The 17,693-nt window shown below is 41.2% G+C and overlaps 1 protein-coding gene across 1 annotated transcript in view; it reads left to right on the top strand.

Moving 5' to 3' along the window:
* The first annotated feature begins 2,534 nt into the window (after nt 1-2,534).
* Nucleotides 2,535-17,693, top strand: part of rasa4 (RAS p21 protein activator 4) — a 38,215-nt gene continuing 23,056 nt past the window's right edge. Inside the window, exons 1-4 of the mRNA XM_017699548.2 lie at nt 2,535-2,795; nt 9,027-9,083; nt 11,451-11,564; nt 11,900-11,961. Of these exons, the coding sequence (XP_017555037.1) occupies nt 2,731-2,795; nt 9,027-9,083; nt 11,451-11,564; nt 11,900-11,961 (298 nt within the window). The 5' untranslated portion in view covers nt 2,535-2,730. The remainder of the gene's footprint in view (nt 2,796-9,026; nt 9,084-11,450; nt 11,565-11,899; nt 11,962-17,693) is intronic.

Raw genomic sequence — 17,693 nt, 5'->3', positions numbered from 1 at the left:
CACACACACACACACACACACACACACATACACACACACACTAGAAGCCGCTTATCTTTCTGGGTTGTGGTGGGTGCTGGAGCCTATCCCAACGGTCACTGGACAGAAGGCAGGAAACACCCCGGATAATGAATATGAGCTCAAAATAAAGACTTACAGATTTAATTTGATGGAATTTACAACCAAATCCAGTTTAGAAATTTTCATACACAGCTTCCCATTTTTAGGGGCTAAAAAGTACTTGGACGGTTCTGGAACGTCATCATACGGACAGATGACACAAAGATCAACTCGTACTGATATGATGGGAAGAGACGAGAATGGAGAAGAGAAGGAACTGCTTATGATGCACAGCATACTGCCTCATCTGTCAAGCATGGTGGAGGTAGTGTTGTCCACTGGAATTGGTTCCCTTGTATTTATCGGTAATATGACTGCTGACAGGAGCAGCAGAATTCTGAAGTGTATGGAGCTATATGACCTGCTCAGATTCAGCCAGATGACTCAAAGCATACCACAAAAGCAACCCAAGGCTTTGTAGAAGTGGAATGTTCTGCAATTGTTAAGTTGACCTCTTCATCTCCATCCAGCTCTAGTGGAGTATGCATTTCACTTTCTGAAGGCTAAACTGAACGTAAAAGACACCAGTAACCATCAGTAACTGAAGATAACTGCACTAAAGGTCTGGCAGAGCATCACCAGGGAGGTAATGGAGGCTATAGATGAAAATGGTTGCAATTCCTTTCCCTGGTAATGGCTTATTTTCACTGTTGAGCATACATGTACACCAGCCACCAACTCTCGGCATACTCTCAAGTTCTTTCCCCTCTAAACTCTGTCTTTTCAGTGGCAGTCATTCGAATTTGCTCAATCATGTGGGAGTCTTTATCCTCTAAACAGGTATTTTAAGCATCGCTAACAGTGGGAGGCACAGTACACTCGTGTTAGCTTAGCCTAGAAGGCCACAGCTTAACACCCTACAAAACAGGCTTGATTTTGGCTTCTTGTCACTCTAACACCAAGTCCACTTTGCTCTTGCATGTTTTTTAACATTTATACCTGTGACAGCACAAAATCAGTTCCTCGAACCTGTGCTGGGCTGTTTGGATCTCTTAAGCTGAGTTAGCTAGGACAGAGGAGCCAACGATCATTAGCTTAGCTAGGACCTTCCCCTCGACTTCTTTCTCTCAGATTTGAGTTATCATTGAAGCTTAGCCAGTCTTGCTTTTATTTGTCAGGATCAGGCCTGCTAACCCAGATAGGTTAATATGAACCAGCTAGGCTACTATCCTGGTTATCAGCGCAGTTTAACATTTAGAAATTGGCGTTGGATTGAAGCTTTGATGTTTATTGAGTGGTGGATTTAAAATCATGCACTGCTTTCATTTATATGGCGTGGCTATGAGTGAACTAAACTTATTTGATTAGTTTTCCAGTTTGAAATAACACCGTAGGGCGTTGGCCCAATATCAGCATAAACACAGAACAAATTAGCGAGTAGCTACGTTGTTATATCATCCCACCGAACGTTTTTGCGCACCAAGTACGGTTAGCTAACCCTGCCAAAAACATAAACGAGCTGAGCCCGGGTTGTCGAACCACGCCATTGTGGAAAAGCCACTGAAACGGCCCTCCGTGCTCGGCACCGTCTGGCCCTGCAGTGGAAAAGAGGTCCCTGATTTTGCGCAAAAGCTTAAAACCCATTCATTTTTGACTCACTCAGGAGCGCCCTCTAGCGTCGTTGAGTGGCAATTCTTCTCACTGATCTCGGTTCGATCTGTGGGTGTGTCCTGCCTTTCGCCCAGTGACTGGGATAGGCTCCAGCACCCCCGTCCCCCCCCCCGCGACCCAGCAGGAGAAGCGGCTTAGAAGGTGTGTGTGGATGGGTGTGTGTGTTTTCTCTGGTCTAGCCACACGAACAACATTCTGACACACCTGCTTGGGCTGCTTAACTTCTTCAGGTGCCCACGATTGGCTGGGTCAGATGCTTTGGGAAAAAGTAAAGTTTGACAGATAGAGCTTAGATCTGAACTCTACAGGAAAGCACATCTCCTGGAGAAGGACCGAGGCCGATTGGTGTAAGTTGTCCCACGTTGTGAATGTTTTGCGTGACACATCAACAGCCTGATTGGCCGCTCCTCATCTTATTTGCATACAAGAAGTATAGATATTACACACACACACACACACACACACACACACACACACACACACAAACTCAATGTTGAAATGTGTGGTTTCCAGCTGAAGGGCTCGGAGGGCGCGTCACGCCTCGGTTTCTCCAATCCAGTGCCGAGATGTCTCAGGCTGCCACGCCCCCCAACTAGAAGTCTGCTTGGCGTTACGATGTTTCCCACCTGTATTCTGGAAATGTCCCGCCCTCCGGTGTGGGATTGGCTAGTCCGAACAGACTGGCCAATCCGAGCGCAAGACACGAGACACTACCATCCAATCGAAGCACGGCGGGCGGGGTTTTCCGGAATACGGGTGTGGAAAAATAATATCGCTTCTCGTCACACACTGTTTCAGCGTATGCAGAGGGCAAAATCTGTGCGAGCGAGTGTCTCTCGCCCGGTGTCTTCGCAGACGTTTTTAGAGAATGCGTTGAATTTTACACATTATTTTAGTGCGTAAAACGGATTTTTTAAACGCTCATAATGTCAGTGCGCGGTTTCACAGCCGTTACTGAAACGACCAGAACTATAAACGACCGTTAAAAACGACAACGACATGGCAAAGCGAAGCACTCTGTTCATTCGAATTGTGGAAGCGAAAAATTTGCCTATTAAGGACATGTAAGTAATATTTTTGTGTTTCTGTGTGTTATTTCTCTTTTCCCATGTCGTGCCACTTTCGGTAGCTCAAGTTGGCCGAGCTTGACTGAATTTCCTCACACGCGAAACTACAAACTGAAGAACATCCGCCAATGTGTGTTAGAAAATACGACATTAAATACGAAATGATTGACACAGAACCTAAAAAAAGAAAAGCAGCAGTAATATGGAAACTGGTTTATTGCTAGTGATGTTTAATGGGAGGCAAATGTGAACAAACTCGGCATGTCAGTATTGACCAGTTTGTGAGGTGAATGCCGAAGGGGAATTCCACCCACTTTTCAAAATTCAGCGGTTGAGACATAAAGTCATTTAGAGTGTTTTGGTATGAAGGGTTTCATTTGTAGAGAAACTTGAACACGAATATATTTTATTTACTATCCAAAGCCACTAGTGAACCTACACTTGTCTTCTGAGCTTTTATATGCAATGTCAGTAATGGAAAAATAGTGGAAAATCTGGAAAAAGAAAGCATTCTTTGGGGACTATGTTGCCTTCATGTATCCTTCCACCATGAATAGGTTGAAATGAATTGATCAAAATACGTTGTAGCCCAACATTTGATCACAAAACTACTGTAAAACAATGTCTCAGACATCAAGCTGAATATGTATAATCATTTAATGTAGTAACTTTCTGTCAGGGACATTTTAGAGGCATTAAACACTTCAGACGTCTGGTTCCTATTAGCAGCACTGTGAACAGTACTGACACGGCGCTTTACACCCTGTGACTATGAGTGACTTTGTTTACATCTTAACCATTTATTATGCAGAAAATGTGAAAAATCTGTTGTGTTTTTGAAAGAAAGTCTAGGATAAAAACTGAAATTAGTATAAAATCTGAACAAAGACTCAAGCTCAGTTTTTAAAAATGGCTAATATGATAGCAGTAAGTTATTATAAGCTGGTCACTTACTGGATCGCCGTGGCTGTGATTTTAATAGCTGCCTCCAGTACAGCTGCTCAGATTTAGTATCTGGATTTAATATCTGAAGCGAGCTTCTCTGACTAAGTACCACTTTGAGCTTGAGAAATTAAAGCTGGCAATGCCAGAATCTTTCATTGTTGTTGGGTCTGGTCAAGAAGATTTATGCAGGTCTCTTTTAAGAGGTCTGAAGACAGCTGAGTACAGCATAGTGGACGTGCTTCGTTCTGCCTAATGGAGTGCTGTACACGTTTCATGTGAAGTGTTTGGTCGTGTCTTTTTTTTTATCAGTGTTAATATGTAAGCACATGCCAAGCTTTTGTGTAAACGTTTGCTCCAGGTGACAGATGATGAAGAGTTTAGTATGTTCCCCGGATAACGGTGCCCATTTGTGTTTGGCAGGACTCACCACCCAACCACGCGCCCTCGTCGTAATGAAGTGAGCGCTCCTTGTTCACTCGTTCTTGTGGGCATGAGTTATGAAATCCATGTTTTTCCTCTCTCGCCCACAGCCTTTGTGATTGCAGTAGCCCGGACCAAACCGCACACCCCTGCTGGAGTCCTTGTTCGCTTTCTCTTGTGGGCATCAGTTATGAAACCCATATTTTTCCTCTTTCGCCCACAGCTTTTGTGACTGCAGCAGCCTGGGGCTGGGGCGCCTCTCGCTGGAGGGCCGTTGCTCTGTGTGAGGAAAGAGTAGTTGGTAGTACAGCATACAGTTATTGAAACAGGGTGAATGGGTCAAAGCGCTGAAGTGATCTGTCCGTGCTCTGCCAAAGAATGCCTTCTTTCATAGCAGCTGATGCAAAGTTGGACCGACTTTCCAGAATGTTGGCAAACATTGCATTCAACCCAATGAAAGGTGAGGCACACAACTCGGTTTTTGTCAAAATACCTAAATTATTCATGTCTAAACATTGAGTTTAAACTGCTACTCTACTAAGCTGGGCTATGTTGCTGAAGCTAATCTATACAAGGCAGACAAAAATTTGCCATTACGCCAAAGTGATCTTGATTAGATGACACCTGATCTGTCCGTATAAAAGAAATATCATTGAAAATGCACATATTTTTGTTATTATTACAAAAAACGGAGTTGTGTGCTATAATTTCTCATTAGTGAGAGTGAGATTTGTGCCTCACGATAGTATCTGTGGCCCCATGACAGTTCTTTTAAACTCCCTAAATGGTTTTAGTCCAAGAACTGGGACATGAATCATCGTGGACCTTGAGAATTTCCCTTTTTTCCGTTTGTTTGTTATACATATGTGTGTATGCGGTGCTGAAGCTAAGGGACAGATGTCATGTGGAGTGTTTACATTGACAGCATGGTGACATTGCCGAGCAGAGCAGCGACAGATTGCATCCGAGCATCTCCACCAACGGCTCCGACGCTTGGGCTTTCTGGGGAAATAAATATGTCCTCAGTTCAACCACGCCACCCTTTCCATCTGCAAAACGATTGCATGGCACAGGAAAGAGCAGTCAATTTAAAACGGCCAAGTGATCAAAGTCAGGCACTTTTTCTTTATGAGTCATCCTCACAGCAATAGCAATAATTCATTGCTTTCTGTCAGACGATTTGATTTGAAAATTCAGTTTTGCTTGTCTTTTTCAGTGATAGAGACAAGATAATGGGAAAGAAATAGAAACAGTTATTGATTCTATTACCGGAGCACATTTTCAGCCTAGAGTGTTGAAATATAGCTATTTGGCAACTGGCAACGTACTTCAGTGGGAAGCTGATAGTGTTTCGTGACCTGGCAGGATTTGTTTTTAGCTGAAACATCAGACAACACCTGTCTTTTTATTTGCACACACAGCAGTCTGTCAAACAAACTGCCTCGGCATAAAACTGAATCGCTTGTGATCTTTTATGAGCAGACAGGTCAATTAATTTTGTAGCTTGTTTGAAAAGTTCAGTGGTTGGCTTTGTTACAGGACAGGTGGCTGGACAGTGTCATTTCTCAGGTGTAACTGTCCAGAAATGCACTCCTAGAGAACCTGCTTACAGAGAGAGAGTGGCAGTGTATTAATAGTGCATGATTCATAAGCAGCCAACATATTACTCACCTATAAATAGGAAGATTATTATTACTATCAGTCCTGTATTGGAGTTAGAAATGATAATTGAAACCCATCATTCAGTGCCCTATTTTTAGGTTGCACTCACACTGTGTTAGTAATAGTGGTGTGATTTTCTGTTGTTTTTAACTCCCTTAAATGGATTGCATAGTGAAAAACACCATTGCTACACATACATTGTGAAGGTTCTGTTCCCTGTTCAGGCAGGAACACCACTGCTTTATGGATAAGAGTGCTTGATTAAGATTACCTATGCTAGCTTCACATGCCATTCTTAGTGGCTCTTGATAAGAGTGGCTTTTTAACATAAAAAAATGTAAATAATACCAACAATCATGCCTGATTTCGCTGTGTCATAACTACATAACTGCTTAAATACAATTATTAAGATAATTGCTGTTATTTAAGATGATTATAGTTGGGTGTGTTAGGTTGAGACAAATATGAATAAAAGAAAGCAGTAAATGTATTGAGTAAGAAACACTGTGAACGTTCTAATTGATGAGTTTTAGGAGGCAATTTGAGTGCAGTGTTTGTTTATTTGTCAGCTGTAGTTGATCCTAATGTTCTAGTGTTCTAGCATTCTAACTGTAACCATGACACTTGTGTCGTGCTGCGTTGTTTAGGGTATAAAACAGGTTTGTGTTTTATGTTGCTAATTTTATATTCGGCGAGTGCGCAGAATTACATGCACTTAATAATCAGATATCTGCAGAAAACCTGATTTTGTCAGGCACCTGATCAATGCGTTTATATGCAGTTGAGTAATGGGTCTACATGAATTGGGCAGTAATCAGATTTCTGCCTTGCACCCTGCCAATAAACTCTCAGAAGACGATGTGACGTAAACATAACGTAAACTCAAATTTCATGCTATGGCTTTTAAAAAAAAACAGTAAAATTGACTAGATAGAAGTAGAAAATAAAGAATATATCAATCCTTCACTTCAAGCATGTAATTGGTTTCATCGTTGCTCCAAAAGTGTTTTGCTGCCGTCTAGCGGCATCGCTGTTTGCTTATTTCCTGTCTGTTTTTGCACATGCGCAGACTGAGAAATCTGAAAGAAATCTGAGTAAGAGTATACATGCACTGCAATCTGATTACTAAGCTAAAATCTAGCTCTCTTATCAGATTTCTTAATCGGATTTCTAGATCAGAGAATGCTGTTTACATGACCATTTGATTAATCAGATAACTGCAGAAATTGGATTATGATCAGATTATTGAGTGCATGTAAAGTGTACAACACACTAATTACCGTTTGTTAGCCTCATGTCAAGATACAGGACTACTTTTTGTGAATGTAGCATTACAGAAATGTGGAAAGTTTCGCTGCCATATCAGCATGTGGCTGAATTTGTCACCGCAGAAGCCCTGGTCTCGAGTGCAGGCGGACTGCTCAGAGCACAGACTGGTTTCTCTTTCAGCTGTTTTACAAACCGGATTTTTGCATTTTATTTATTTATTTTACTTTATCTTTGTTTATTTGCTCATTTATTTAATATTATTTATAGATTTGTTCATATGTTCTTCACAAAATTGATATATTCCGTTAGAATCATAAAGGATCGTGATTCACGTTTAATCGAGAATCGCACAGCCCTTAATGTGAAACACGCTCCTTCACAATTCTAACTTAAAATTCTCAAAGGATGGTGAACGATTGTGATTCACATTATAGGGCTGCATGATTCTCGATTAAATGTGAACCATGATCCTTTATTATTGTTTACAAAATTGGTGTGTTAAAGCGTTTTAAGTTAGAAGGATCATGATTCACATTTAATCAAGAATCTTGCAGAGCTATGAAGACACATCTTTAGATTTCTGTCATATGTTCTCTGAACCTCAGGCATTATTATAGTGTGAATTTGTTTTGAAATGCAAAAAAAAAAAAAAAGATTGTCATGGGCCCAGAAACGCTGTATCCATGCGTCCCTAGAATGAATGTGTGCGCGCGCGTGTGTGTGTGTGCACGTGTGTCGCCGCCTGCGCTATCATCTTTCTGCAGGTGCCGTGCAGATGATGGTACGTGGTTCAACTGCCAAGCCGCATGGCTGTCTGATGTAGCACCTGATTCTGACAGACCGTTTTTCCCCCCATACACTGATAACAAAAGGCAAAGATGAATCACCTAATCCACTCGCCCATTCTCCTCTTTATTTACACAAACTCACACATGCCACTCGTAAAGGCTGCTTCTGCTGCCAGTCCTTACTCCCTAGAGGAATTCAAAGGTCTTCATCCTGACAACAGCACTCCCTCTACGTACTCTCTCGTTACTTGCCAGTTGTCAGACGCCTGCCGGAATGAAAAGACTGCTACTTCAAGTCCTTAATTACTTTGATTGGGTTTGCTAGCACGCCACTGCCAGAGTGCAAAATAAAAAAGAATATGATGTTTTGAGCGGCTGGTATAATAGCTGCCAGTATGCAACCCCAACATGACAGACAGTGTCATTTGGACCCTAGCAGACGGGGTGTTTTGTGCAGAAAAAAAAATGGCACATGTTGTGACTGGATGAAGGGTTTTGGTGACATGCCATGATTAACATCATCGCAGTTCCTTTGCGCTTGAACACTACTGTCATTTTATTGGCATACAACAAGACAACGTTCGAAGGCTAGACTATTATTTTGATGAGGAACCTCCACTGTACTCCGACATAAAAGCGGATCTCTGACCGAGCAATCAGAAACAGCAGTGTCTGTCTGCTTGCCTGCCTGCCTGCCTGTCTGTCTGTCTGGAGTCTCCTTTGAACCGATGCTCTCCAAAGGCTTCACGAGGGATGCCTTCATGTGGGCGTATCCTTTGGCATAGCTTTGACACACCAAAGGATTCACTCCTCTACCTGTGGCATATGGGATGAAAGAGGAACACAAGCCAGGAGAGAAAAGAAAATCTCCCTTTTGTGTTAATATTTTCTTTACACGTCATCAAAATCCTGGCTGCGTATTGTTATCATCAGCATTCATTTCGTATTCGAGAATTGGCTCGAGAATCTTTGCATATTTGAGCCAGTCTCAGAATTTCAATTAGCGCCTCTTCGTCCGCCGTTCTGATAACACAAAGCAGTGGAGCTTGATGACAATCATTGTTTGGGTTAATTAGTTACCTGTGTGTAGGAAATAGCTTATGCATTGTGTGTAACATATTGCTATTGTTCAATTGTCTCACAGAACCGGGAGCAGCGATCCATACTGCATTGTGCGAATTGATAACGAGGCCATTATAAGGTACAGTATGACTGATTTTCTATTTTCCTTCCACATTCCACTCTGAGCCACGTATTAGGTCTCGCAGCTGACCCTGCTTCGTCTCCCTGAGTCGATTACCATAGATTTAACAGGTTTCAAATGAGATTTCCTGCACCAAAGCCCTTTTTCATTCACTCTTCGTAATTGAAATCCTGGTCATTATGTGTGTGGAATAAACTGCTGAAAGCAGCTGTGCAGAAAAAAAGCCAAAACGTGCCAGCTGTGTGCTGTGCGCTGTGTACTGCGGTGAAATATTGTTTCATTTATCTATTATATCTATTGCTCAGCCCCCTCTCTCGTGCTATGACCACTGGCGCAACCCCCACGAGTCTAAGTGAGTCATGAATTATTCTGAAGCACGCTCAATAAAGTCCATAAAGAGGGCGGCATTGCAACAGTGTCTGTGGCAGATGACTCAAAATGCTACTTGTTTTTATGCACGTCAGCGTAATATTAACGTCATACACAGGCATTGTACCTAAAACGCATGCTGGTGTGATCATCTTCTTGGGTGAAGTAGGGGCGGTATGTGATAGGAGGACCAAGGGGGTAGTTTAAGCTAGTCATTATGAATGTAACCAGGTCATGAGCTCAGTGTGCATATGGACGACCCCCTTTATAGGAAACATGGCATACCAGCAAAAACCAGTGGTCAACCATGCTGACTTTTTTGGCAGGCCTTTTTCACAAGCCTTCATGTTTGCGCACAAGATGTCTTGGACCAGAAAACACACAAAAAACAAGGCTGCCTGGTTAATGTTTTACTTGCTGAATTGTATTCTTGTATGCCCAGTGACAGAATGTTAGCTGACTCAACACGGTGAGCGTCTTATGTTTAGAATCACCCGGTTATTGGTTTCTGTGTGTTGCGCCCAGAGTTTGGTCAATAGAGGGGCGAGTTATTGCATGCTTGTTTGTTTTATCAGACCGTGGGCTGTTTGTGGGTTTGCTTGGTTTGTGTCATGTTGACAGTAAGAATTCAGAGCTAAGCGTTGTCGTGTGTGCAGGGGATACCAAACACAGGACAGTTCAAACATCAGAGCGCGGCCTTTTATTTGTTTAATTTCCAGTCATAATGGACATTAGGTACAGGTTATTAATTTTTCAGCCTCAGGATAAGCAGGAAACATATTTAACGAAACATTATACAGAAGCCTCAGTAGTTAAATATAATAAAATCTATTTCAGTATTTATTGTATCCTTTGCCTTTATTACAGCTACATTCTGTTTCGCTTTCAGTTTTTCAAAGAAATCTGCAGGGATGTTTTATGCTTGTAAACACTTCTTAGAAGTTGAATTTTCTCTCACGATCTGAGTTACAAATTCAGACTCATCAGTTCATATAACCGTACTCCATATCTCAGCTGTCCAGTTTCAGTATTTTAGTGCAAATTTTATTTTCTTGTTATTTCCTTTTCTCAGTAACGGCTCTTTGACAGTTAAACATCCTTTCAGACCCATAGCGTGGAGGTCTTACAGTGGAAGAATAGAAACGACCTTTGGATCTTTTCATATCTGAAGCAAGAGTGGAGCTTGATTTTCTCCTCTCTCTCAAAGATGAAAGCTTTAAACACTGTTTATCTGAAGGTGACAGATAGCAGTCCCATTTTTTTCTATGTTGTATAGTAATGTTTTATCTCCAGTTAGTGTTCAATGTTAAATATATGTTTCTGCTTTTTTATTTTTTTTTTTAAATAAATAACTTTTATTTAATGGCCGGTTTTGACTGGAAATGATTTAAACAGAAGGGTTGTCTCTGACTTTTGCACAGTGCTGTACAGTGCTAACCCTGACCCTAAAACCTAGTTGAATAAGTTTCATTAATTAGCAAACTAAACTGCAAGGGCATGAGTTAAATGTGGGCACAGCTCTTCTCTTTATACCTACATAACTTAAATATTAGTTTCCTGGTAGTTGCCTAGTAATTCATAGTAGTTACTGAATAATGAGTGTGCTGTTAACAGTCCACAGTGATGGCTGTCTCCTGCTAGTTTGAAGGAACTTTATGTATTTTCATATATTGAGCCAAATGATTTAGGGGTTGACCAGCCTGTGGGTTGAGAACATCGTCCAAGCAAGCATATACCATTCAAAAGAGTTTTTAAATGCATTATAAACCTAAAACTATGTATTGAAGCAATGTTTTGCTCAAAACACACATGGCACTGATTATAAAGGAAAGTTTTTTGGAACAAGGTGATGTGTTACAGGTGAAATACTGCTATTTTGTCCAGACTAGGTTTCATATATTCTTAACAACCTCAGCATTTTCGGGTGGGATATTTTTCTTTATCAGTGCTTTCTCTGCCACTGACTTCAGTTTTTTAAACATCTTTCTCCCTCAGGACAGCAACAATATGGAAGACGCTGTCCCCTTTCTGGGGCGAGGAATACAATGTCCATCTCCCACCTTCCTTTCACACCGTGTCCCTGCATGTGATGGATGAAGACTCTCTCAGGTCAGGATCTGCCTGTGTGTCACACACGCAGACATCATCGTGCTCTTTGCACCCCACTGTTAAAACAGCTAATTTCTTTCAGCTTGCTCATTCACTTCCCCTCTCATCGTGCTATTTCAAGCTAATGACTTAATATGGTAATTAACGATGGCTCATAGCTAATCAGAGATCCCTATACCATGTAGACTTGTCTAGATATGAATTAATTATGACTAAACCTCCTATTATCCAGAGCGCTCTGACATTGTGCTGTGCAGAATTGTGAATATGGTCACCGATTCAAGCTTGTACTGCATCGCCCTGCTCACACGATATTTAACCCTTTCTGTTTCCAGCCGAGATGATGTTATCGGCAAGGTTTCCATCAGCAAGGAGGCACTCACTTCCAAACCACAAGGTAAGGCACTTCCTACAGAGTATCCTCTCTCTTGGGGGTTCGTCTAAGCTGGTATTTGACACATGATTGATTTCTAGAGTCAGTTTAGTGTCTCCCACAGTGAGAGTGTAAAACCAGGCTTCCAAAGAGTCATCATCACATGACACAGTATACTCACATGAACCCCCACTGTCTACAAAAGCTGTAAGTCATATGACCATGTCTCTTCCTCATCTGTCTGCTTTGATACTTCCTCATCTTTTAGTTTCCCGGTGAGTGTGAACTGATAGCTTCTTGTATTCTGATGTCAGTTTGAACCTTTTATTTCATTCTCGTGGACTCATCATGTGCCATCTCAATCCAGATCATCTTCAGTGATAAAAAGGATTTACTCCATTTAATTGTGTAATGTTTTTCACATGAATAAACTGCAGTTCTGTGCAGAAGTCAAACCACTTCTACTTTATTTCATTTCCAGTCAATTCATTTTACAGGATAAGCAGAAAGTGTTTATTTAACAGAAAATTGTACAGAAGCCTCAGCAACTTACAGCTTTCATTCTTTGACAGAGACGGTCTGATCTCAGTGCTTAGTTCTACCACAACCCTTTGTGTTCGAGTGTCATCTTACTTGAGATGAGTTCAGTCTTCACTTATGAAATGGGAAAACCGTCAAATTAAAAGTAATGTTTCTTCATTAACAGGCTACTAATGGTAAGAGCGGTAAAGTTCAACAAACTCGCTGTTGGTCTTTAGTTAAATTTAGTTAAAATTATTTATTATTGCTCTTCTTTGATTTGCAGTTTTTATTCTTTTATGTCTGTTTCCTCTTTTCTTGACAGCTACACATCCTTTCAGACTTATAGCGTTGAGTTGTCTTCTCGCAGTGGAAAGATGGACAGGAACACCTGTGAATGTGGAGTGAAGCTTGATTCTATGCTCTCTCTCAAAGATGAAAGCTCTAAGTGCTCTTTTATAGATGGTGTCAGTTTTTTTCTCTGTATATTTTAATATTTTTAACTCTGGTTTTGAAATATCTTGTTTTTTCACTTTTTTTCCAATTGTCCTCTCCCTTATGCAAGTGGACTTTAAATGAAATAAATAAGGAGTGGTCTCTGACTTTTGCACAGTGCTGAATGTTGCATGATTGCCAGAAGTAAGAAAACTGAAAGGCAACATTGTGTTGATGTAATACATTTTATTTATGTGCAAATAGTGAATACAATTGAATCAGTTAAATTCAGTGCGTTGCTATTTTCACCACTTTTGTTTTATGTGAAAAACGCAGGTTTAAGTGATTTATTGCCTTATCTGAGTAGTCCCCTCTTGAGAGAACATCAACTGATCCTGGTCTTGACAGAGTCCCACCAGGGAGCTGTTAGCTGTTGGTGTTGGTGGGCTGACTCATTTAGGGGCAGGGCGCGAGGCTGGAACCGATGTTCAGGAGTCTAAAGAGAGGGGGAACTGAGTCACAGCACAGTGGGGACGGCCATTATCGTGAGTGGAGAGGAGCCTTACTCACGGCATGCTGGGGGCGATGCCTAGCCTCGCTTGACCCTGCTTCAGACCGTCTGGCCTGTGGGGCAGAGGTCTAGTGCTGGAGAGAATGTCTAAAAGGGTTTATTTCTTGCTTTTAATATATTTATTTATATACAATGAGTTACCAGGTCTTTAACTACTTTGTACCTACCTTACCATATACAGTGATGGGAAACAAGTATTCAGACACTTCTGACACTTCTAATAATGTATTATTAGTGCATTTACACACATTTTGTCTTTTGACTCTGTACTTATAAACAAAAGACTATTTATAAGAATACAAAAGACGACATGTTTAAAAGCAAAATTGATAGTAGCGAATTGATAGAAAGTAGTCAGGCACAACAAATAAATAAAATTAGTACATTGTTGCAAAGTCGTTGTTGACAGTAACGGTTTTGAGCCATTAGCTTTTTGCAGCATTGTGGTTCAGAATGGGCCAAATCCTCTTGGAAGATCATGACCAAGGTTATTCAGGCCCTTCGCAATTTTAAAGTCCTTCAGACATTTTCAGGAAGATTCAAGTCAGGAGATTGACTAGATCAGGCAGCTTTACCTCATTTTTTTGGTTGTATGCTTGTTGGCATTATCTTGTTGAAACATCTCTCTTCCCCCAGACTCAGTTTCTCACCTAGTGAGATTAAATTCTCTCCTAACAGTCTCCCGGTACTTCATTCCATTGATGCTTCTTTCGAAGACATGTAATGGCCCAGTGTCGTTTTGCTGAGAATTAGTAGCCCTGTATCATGATGCTCCCACCCCCACACTTCACTGTAAGTTGAGTGGATTGTTGGATATGGTGAAGTTCATTGCCTGTTGTTCTCTGTGTAACCATCACTCCTGCTGCTCTAAGGTTGTCCTGAAGCTCTTTATAATTGACTGCTGTTTCTTATCATGAGTCAGTAGCATCAGATCGCATTGTGAAATATTTTGCGGAGCACCTTTCTGGGGAGGGTTCATTGTGGTTGCACTTGCATAGTATTGGCCCAGTTGTCCAGCATTGTCCAGCAAAGAGCATTCATCTTCAACATAATTGTTTTGTGACACCACGTGCACTTCGTATGAAAACCTTTCTTTGCAGCATTAAATATCTAGAACTTTATATATACAGTATTTATGTATATATTTGAATGTAGTGTATAAATCAGTTTCATTTTCAAAGACATGATGTTTGCAAATCTGAAGTGGACACATGCGCTGGAAGTACATTAAATAACAAAAACCAAAGGGTCTGAATACCCGTTACCTGTAGGTGCCACCTTGTCCATCAATGGAAAGAGACCATCATATGACCACAGCTGACCAGTTATTATTTAGGTGGTGGACCAATCTCAGCGTCGCGGTGACAAAGACATGGTAGTGGCATCAGACGCAGAGTTAAACAAAGTAATTGACAACTCAGTAAATTGTGACTTACTATTATTTATGTCTATACAGAAGTTTTTTTTTGTTGCAAAAGTGTTCAGGCTGTTCTTGTTGTCCCTTTGTTTGTTCATTCTAAATGTTAGCCAGTGTCTCTTATCATGACCATTGTAAATGTAATGGAAACCACAGGCTGTTAGTACATTAGCTCTGACAGTGCATTTAGGCTACAGACATTTACAGATGGTCTGATCTCTGTCTACATTCTCTCTACTCTTTCTCTGTAGCCTCTCCCTCTCTATCTCTCTTTCTCTCTCTCTCCATGGAGAGCAAACAGCTTTTGTGTGCTCGTCGTCTCCGAAGGCACGCCAGTACCATTTAGCGAGCAGGCCGTGTTGCGGAGGGCACTGAAATAGCAGCGCGCTCCCCATGCTGCCGGGGTTGACAGGGTGTGAATGCATCGCTCAGCTGGAGGCTAGCGCGTAAGGTGACTGGTCCTGCGCTCCAGAAATCTAAGCTTGAGAGCAGCGAGACCCACGTCTATACATACACACAGACACCCACTGCAGGGGAACGGGGGAAAGGCTTTGTCTGACAGCATTCAGCATGGAGGTGACAAAGCGGCTCAGCTAATAGCATATGCTGGCAGCAGGTTTTTGCCACACGTCGTGACGCGGTTTTTGACAACAGTCTGACATCATTTGTTACAACATGCAATGGCCAAGCTGCGGATGGAAAGAGCAGTAGTAATGAAAGGTGATGTGTTAGAGGAGCATGATGCAAGTGTGGTAAAATAATAACGATGGTATTGGATGAGGCATGAGGAGCGAAAGGGAAGGGGTAGACACAAGTGTCTCATAGTTCTAGGCAGGTCTGAGTCATTGCTGGTAACTCAGAGATTGGCATTGTTAAAGACTTTGAGTAATACCAGCCATAGTCCTGGCTCTAGTCATGTTATACCTAGAGCTGTCACAGTTACTTCATTTAAAAAATAATAGTCGATTGAAAGTTGTCTTTACACCAGGTCGATGAACCCATTTATATACACATCACGTTTTTGTATTTTCTTCTGTGTTAACGGTTTGTCTTTATTTTTTTTAGTGTATATTTTTAAACCCTTTAAGGCCAACACCAAAACAGTGCACTTTCTCTGTGTAAAGATGTGATCGAACAAAGCTGAAATTGTTTTTTTATTAAGCTTGTTTAAAAAAACTACATTTTTGATCTAGCAGACTTATGAATATGTACATAAAGTACATATCAGTCACGTTTTATTCTGAATAAACAAATCCACAATATGTACTTACTGATCTGAACTGAGCTCTGAATGAGCTCAGGCATTCGCACGGAAAAAATCACAGTGCATGCAAGAATAAAGAAGTCTTGTGCATAATTTAAACAGTGATAGAAAACACGGTAGCACACAGAAAATGACGATTTTACATGCTGGTACATTTCACTGTGGCCCAAGTACATGCACTGTAACTCCAGGGGTGGCAGGTTCTAGTTAAAGACATCTTTTTAAAGGCTCCCTAGTTTCCAGTAAGTTATTTTAGAGTTTTTGGATCTTTTGTTATTGTACAGTTAAGCCTGTTTTTGTATTATTTGCTCCTCTTTAAAACTCTGCTTACTCAATTCATCTCTTAAAATGATCAATAGGTCACTCAGTTACTGATATAATCAATAGTGACAGCCCTACTTATGTTTAGCTGAAAACTCCACAGGTAGAGGAGTGAAAAATAAACACTGAGCATTTATCTTTGTGTCCACCGTGTGTTTGGCAGGTGTAGTAGCTGATCTGGGATCAGTAGCTCAAGGCTGACTGACCTTGGGACATGAAAAAAGGGCCTTGGCCAGTGGACAGCCTGTTTGAAGCAGGAACATTGACTCTTTAAAGGTTATCCCCCAGTGTTTTGTGTGTGGTTGCATGTGTGAGGGTAACATTTCCTGCAGACCTTTTAAAGCTTCATAGCTTCACAGCTACAGTCATGTAGTGTTTAGACTGCTATGCTGAATAAGAATGTGGAATTTCTTAAAGGGTCTCTTTTTCTGTGACATTTCTTTGGGGCGTTTCAGTATGACTGTCACGTTCTCGCCTGCCGCCGCAATTGCGTAATCTAATTTTTGTCCATGTGGTCCGGTGGGCCAGATTGCGGAGAGGGCTATCGCACAGCCTGTCTGGCGGTTATTATAGTGATTTTCAATCCAATTTTCCTCGCTCACTTCAGCACAGCACATAGTAACAAACAGTGTTTTGCTGTGTTTTCCTGTGAGATGGTGGTCTAGATTAAATTCATTTTCTCTTCTCACTACTGCATTTTTGTGTGTCCAAGACATGCTTTTTGGAGACCATAGGGAAGTAATGTCAGACCAATCTCAATGGCACGTAATTGAGTAAATTTCCTACAAAAATTGCTGAGCTCATTAGGGCTGGGCAGGTCAAAGCGTAATACTTAACCTGCCTTTTCATCAAAAACACCCCAGAGTGATACGTGGACACACAAATAAACTAAGTGGCAAAGTTTTGCTTGGCCTGGGCTCCTTTTTTTGGGTAACTTAGTGGAGCAATAAGGTAATAATAGGCCCACAATTTATTTTATTTAATTAAATGCAAAGTAGGCAAGCTGTACCGTCCACACTTACTTTTCATTGTTTTGCTTTCAGTACACAGTATGGTTGACAAAGTTGACAAAGATCCACACTTGTTTCTCAACATCCTTGCTGCATATTCAGGATTCAGCCGTATTATTTTAAATGAAGTGGCTATATTGGAAATCATTTGTCAACAGATCTGAGGTTTGTGTACAGTGTGAATATCCACGTTGGGGCATGTTGATGGGATTTTCATTC

This window comes from Pygocentrus nattereri, chromosome 23 (genome assembly GCF_015220715.1).
Source record: "Pygocentrus nattereri isolate fPygNat1 chromosome 23, fPygNat1.pri, whole genome shotgun sequence".
NCBI classification, from domain to species: Eukaryota; Metazoa; Chordata; class Actinopteri; order Characiformes; family Serrasalmidae; genus Pygocentrus; species Pygocentrus nattereri.
This window is presented reverse-complemented; position numbering and strand designations above follow the sequence as displayed.